Below are 5,710 nucleotides of genomic sequence, written 5' to 3'. Positions count from 1 at the left end.
GACCGTACCACCGAGCCACGCTGACCCCTACAGTGGAATCCCGATTAATACAACACCACCGAACCAGAAATATTGGATATTGGATACACGGTTAATTTTATCCATTTTAAATAGAACACACCGAGATAAAGAACAGAAAATTTGGGACCAACATGAGGTGTTGACTTTAATCTGAATTTTTTGACTTTGAGACCGTTGGCTTTATCAGGATTCGACTGGCAGAAGTTAAATAGTTATAGGGCTGCATTATATGATTCAAGCACAGGAGGAAAATCGAGACAAAGGCGGATTAGTTCCAACAAAGTACAACAAGAGATTCTAAGAGTAATATAGCCTTGTGTTTACAGTCACATGTTTGAAGTCACATCTAGACACCCACACATGATCCTGCCAAAAGGGGTACACTCAAATTGTTATAATACAGATCTATAATAAAAACTCTTATGATACATTGAGATTACTTCCATTGAAACAGTTAAAAAGCAAGCTTTTATGCACCGCAATATCGGCTAAATGAGCTCAAAGAGCTTTAAAGGGGTTCTCCCCCAACAGCAACTCTTCATTAGGACGATAAGGGGCCCAATTACAGTTTTCTTTATACATAGACAACACTGTTACTGACCATATTATACACATTTTACAACTGAGTGCGGTGAGAGAATATGGGTAGATAACATGTTCCAGGGATTCAACTTTGCGCCGCCTAGATCAGGACAAACCAAGTATGGTCTAACGGCCAGTGACAACTGTCAACCTGTATCATCTCTTACAAAAAGAGATAACATTGTCTGTCTGACTGTTTCCCTTCCAGCAAAAAACCCAAGGCAAAACCTGAATATTTTAATTGGTCTCAGTCTATGACGAAGATTGACAGTGACCTATACGTCTCAAAACGGTATTTCGTCAAGGCGAGACAGATGCCCTAAAGTGATCTTTGATGTACTCGTATAACCAGAAATGTTCAATTTTTGTTTCTGTTGCTTTAAAAATCTATGTCGCTTGTCTTTAAAAAAATCATTTAACCCAAGTTTCATATTTTGGACAATAAAATCAATTATTGACGTCTAAATCTAATTCACACCGACATACACCGCTTTAAGGCAGGGGTTTACAAGTAGCCACACGGAGGAGAAAATGTACATTTTTTTTAAAAACTTGGTAATTTATATAGCCAAAGCTCTTTGGTCCCGTGCAACACTTGACATACAGGACAAGATATGATGCCTTTAAGGTGATATTACATTTTTTGACAAAGATAACGCTGTTAACGGCAATGTACTTGTACTCATTTTAAACTGAGGTAAGGTGAGAAAATGTGAGTAAATACTCGTAGCTTCAACTTTTAGCCGCACAAAATCGATACTCAAACCCAGGACCTCCGGCTCAAAGGCGAGTGCCACACAGCAAGATCACAACTCAGCACCACTGAATCAACCACGCTCCGCCTAATTGAGGTCATGAAGGTCAATCCCCCCCCCCCCCCCCCCCCCCCTTCCATAAATCCACTACCAACACGAATGTGAACTGGTTTTCTCATAATATTATTAGACAAACACTTATGGCAACAGTGTAAACTAAATTTAAGTCATATTATTACAACTAAACATATGAGTTTATCAACTTGACATGGCGTGATATAGATATAAATCATCTGCTATTAAAACCCTTTTGCCATTCCCGAATGACTCAACTTTGCTCCGCTCAGAGCAGGACTTGAGCCGGAGACCTACCGGGTCTGAAATCGAATGCCATGCAACATTGTGTAGCATCTCTTACAAAAAGATGATAATATCTGATATCTGGGAGCGATCAATATTTTCAGATTTTCGCCCAACTAAGCCACCTAATCACATATTTTGTTGCTGTCCGATTGGGTATTTCTTAGTAAAATGTTGTTAACACACTGTTTTATTTTTTGAAAGTTGTAAACATACGCATGGGTCAAGTCTAACGATAGAAACTACACACTTTGATGATGGCTATTTCAGATATTGTAAACACTTGAATTACATATATTTTGCAATATGACCAATGACTTGTGCACATGGGAAAAATAACACAGAGCGTCCTCATTGTTAAAATAGATGTGTCTACCAAATAGTTAACAGTTGCGTTGAAGTCCAAATCAAAAACGAATATCAAACCTAAAGTGTGCACACTTCATAATTGAACGCATCAATCTACACATGAGTTTTTACATTTAATGGAGCACCAAGTGTTTTGCCTTATTTTGCTGATTAATTTAACATTTTTGGTCTCTTCAGATCATCTTCAAGCTGTTGACTTGAACAATACTTGAATACCCTCGCAAAAGCCTCTTTGAAACGACCGGAAACTCGAAAGTAAAAGAAAAAATTGATTGAGGTGTTAACGGAATCAACCCAAAACTTTAATAGGAAGACGATATAGAACAAATTTTCATTGACGCCATTATAATTCGCACCAGGCAAAACCAGGACAGCAACACTAGGAATAAAACCCATTAAGTTACAAACAAGAAATATAAAAGCAGTCGTGTTGATGAATTTAATCAGCTCGATATCCTTGGACGCCATTGCTTTCTTGGCACTACTGCTTGGCTCGTTCGAATTTTTCACTCTCCATTTTTTTACTTGAACAAGTTTATATGACATGAGTGCTGAGTTTATAGTGAGAAATAGAACGGCCGAAAAAGGCGAAATTTGATTTAAGATGACTTGATGATATCTAAGTAGTAATGTTGAAATGGGCGAGTCTTTTAAATTTGCAACGGATATGTTAAACTCTGGGTCATAAACCCAAACGATTTTGACAAATGACGCATACGTAAATTGAATAACTGTAAAGAAGATGACGAAAGAGAGTATGACAATTTTTGTTGTCTTAGGTGTAAACATCAGTTTTACATTCAAAGGAAAATAAACACAGATACTTCTTATCAGTGATATGTAAACTGTTACCCATGTACTAATTTTCGTCGAAACTACGTGAAAGTATATATAGAGTATTGAAAAGGTAGTACATGTGTAAAATGTTCCCAGACCGGCCGTGTATCTAACGATGAAGCACAGGGAGTAAGGAATCAGCGTAACACAGGCAACCAGATCTGAGATGGACAAACATAAGAAACCGATATTCGTACTGTCATTTCGGACGCCTTGTTCTATAAACACCCGGATGTTGATGATGTTCGTGACAACGCCCATCATATTCAGAAGCAGCATTGTAAATACAAATGGCGGCTCTATAACGAGGCGTGCTTCGTCACACACGACTCCAGTTCCTTGTGTGATGTCATAGTTATCAAATAAAACACTTGAATTGGTCACGGAATTTTCTGTCGTATTCATCGTTTACCTGGATACCCGAAAAAGACAATAGGTGAGGACCGAATGTGACCAGCTGTCTCATTACAACATTTTGATGGGATGATTTAAACACTAACAAATTAATTTATTTTCAGTCACAAATAGGAGGATTGGTAGTGTTTTTATCTTTTAGGAGGAGAATGGAAATTATTTCTCAAACTGACAAAGGCTAAATTTTAAATTTCATAATTTTTTGGTCATTTTAACTATAAAATCCCTTTTTGGCAGGTGGTACGATTCGATATAATAGGATGGGTCATAAAACGGTATTACATCGGGCTGGGTCTGATGCTTAAATCTGAATTTGAAGGGAGGGGAAGAGTGATGTGGTAAAAAAAAAAAACAATTTTCAAATATAACGCTAATATTCCTATTCCCTTGTTATTTATAGAGGTAAGATGGTCTAATTTGCTGCTTTGTCTGGAACTGTTTTATACACATCTTTTCATTTATTATGATTGCGGCGCTATTATGATTGCGGCGCTCTTACACGTTTATCCACGATATATTATTGCGACGAAAAGAAGCGTTCCTTGAAGATGAGCTTATGCTCCATAAATCTCCTGTTGTCGAATTCTATTGTAAAAGATGTTTGTTTGGGTATTAGATATAAATCAAATGATATTGATGATAATAACCCTCGTTCAGTCCTCTGTGTTGCCTCTGCTTGTACTCTGTAAAAAAAAATTCCAAATACATTTTTTGAAATTTGGCTAGAAAACTCTTCTTTCAAATGTCGATCAAATTATATTGACACTCGTCATTGTCAAAAATTCTCAAACATGTGACTGAAGGAAGACTTCAAGAAAGTCCCAGGTTTGAGATTGTTTGACAAGATGAAGGTCCTTTTAATCGATCGATACTTGAACTACTTACGACTTTTCTGGACAAAATTCAGACTATGTAATTTTTCAGATAACGGCAACGCTATGAATCATTTCCGGCATAAATACAAAGAAACATTGAATATGAAAAAACGATTAAGTGTATAAGGTTTACAAAATCTACAGTACCAAAGCGGAAGATTAGTACTTTACATAAATTATGTTCCAACCCTTTGATCAACTGTGAATCGTCGATATATTCCAATGCAGTGTTTATTCTAATTCTATGTCTTTGTGGTGTCAACTTAAGCCATCGATTGGGACAATTATAAAGTCCCAGCGCTCAAATCTAAATTATGTCTTACTATAATGATCCAAAAATTGATTTTTTTCAAAAATAAATTCATTTTGTTCAAACAAAATCTGTGAGACTTTATTGAATTTTTATTGCAAGGCAAAGACTTAATACTTTGTTTAATACTCAATGTAGTGGAATGAGAATAATATCAATTTGTGATTGCTCCAAAAAAGACTTGCTGTTTTTGGTAAAAATGCTTATCTGAAAATTTAAATAAATCAACTTTTGTTTTGAACAGATTACACTAGCATTTCCATATTCAATGACTTAATGCATGACGTTGTATACTTACCTTGGGTGTTTGTAAATAGCTATGAGCAGGTTTGGTGGAAATTGCTCTATAATAAGAAAGCTCATATTTTTTCTTGGGGTGGGGGTGGGGGCCCAAATTCTATTTGTCATGACATTACGTGCCTCATTATTCTCTTAGGCAGTTTTAGAAAAAAAAATTACATTGAATTCAACTAGTTCACAATAAATTAAATAGACCTTAAGGGCAAGTACCTGTGTCATTAAAGTAGATATATCACTTAAAGGTGAGAATTATAATCGTAAAATTCCGTTTGAAGCTTATGAATATTTTGAAATGTATGTATTGATTGGTGTATTGACTGGTTTGAATTTGCATTATAAATTGTCTATAAAGATTAAGAAATTACTCCTCTTAGCGTTTAACCCGTGATATGATTTGATTATAGCAAGCCAATTGCCTGAAGTGGAAATACACTACAAAGACATTTGGTGACATTCAAGATGATATAACATTGCACGCAATCTTCAAAGATGTAGCTTCAGGCATAAAGCAACTTTAGTCAATGAACAAACTATATATAAGATTCTTGTACGCCAAAGTTGGGAATTTCGAACAAGCTTCAAATGCCGCGCAGTTTTGGGAGCGCTTTGGGAATGAGTTCGAATTTTCTAACACAGGAGTTCAAGAATCTTATCATTATACACCTCTAATCGTCTCACCTAGTCTATATTATTTCTGATCCAAACGCTTTTTAAAAAATCATAACTGGTTTTCGAATTCAACGATTTGACATTAAGAATGATCATTGTGGTCAGGATATCAATCCGCGTCAAAATCCATTGTTTCTAAAAGTAGATGCCTGCAGGAGAAAAAAAATAATCATGAACTCCTAAACAGTGGTTTCCGTTTATAAGCACAGTTCTCGACA

At 35.9% G+C, this 5,710-nt stretch overlaps 1 protein-coding gene across 1 annotated transcript; it reads right to left on the bottom strand.

Annotated features, from left to right (window-relative positions):
- Positions 1 to 1,520: 1,520 nt before the first annotated feature.
- LOC144963177 (uncharacterized) lies at positions 1,521 to 4,403 on the bottom strand. The gene is made up of 2 exons (XM_078896900.1): positions 4,224 to 4,403; positions 1,521 to 4,021 (listed from the first exon to the last, which is right to left on the bottom strand). Exon 2 carries the CDS (start codon positions 3,327 to 3,329, stop codon positions 2,238 to 2,240), a length of 1,092 nt encoding a protein of 363 aa, XP_078753026.1. The 5' UTR covers positions 3,330 to 4,021; positions 4,224 to 4,403; the 3' UTR covers positions 1,521 to 2,237.
- Between the last annotated feature and the right edge of the window lie 1,307 nt (positions 4,404 to 5,710).

The sequence above is a fragment of the Berghia stephanieae genome, chromosome 1 (genome assembly GCF_034508935.2).
Source record: "Berghia stephanieae isolate SIO BIC M18660-M18661 chromosome 1, UCSD_Bste_1.3, whole genome shotgun sequence".
NCBI lineage: Eukaryota > Metazoa > Mollusca > Gastropoda > Nudibranchia > Aeolidiidae > Berghia > Berghia stephanieae.
The sequence above is the reverse complement of the archived record's forward strand: the minus strand, read 5'-3'. Positions and strand labels throughout refer to the sequence as shown.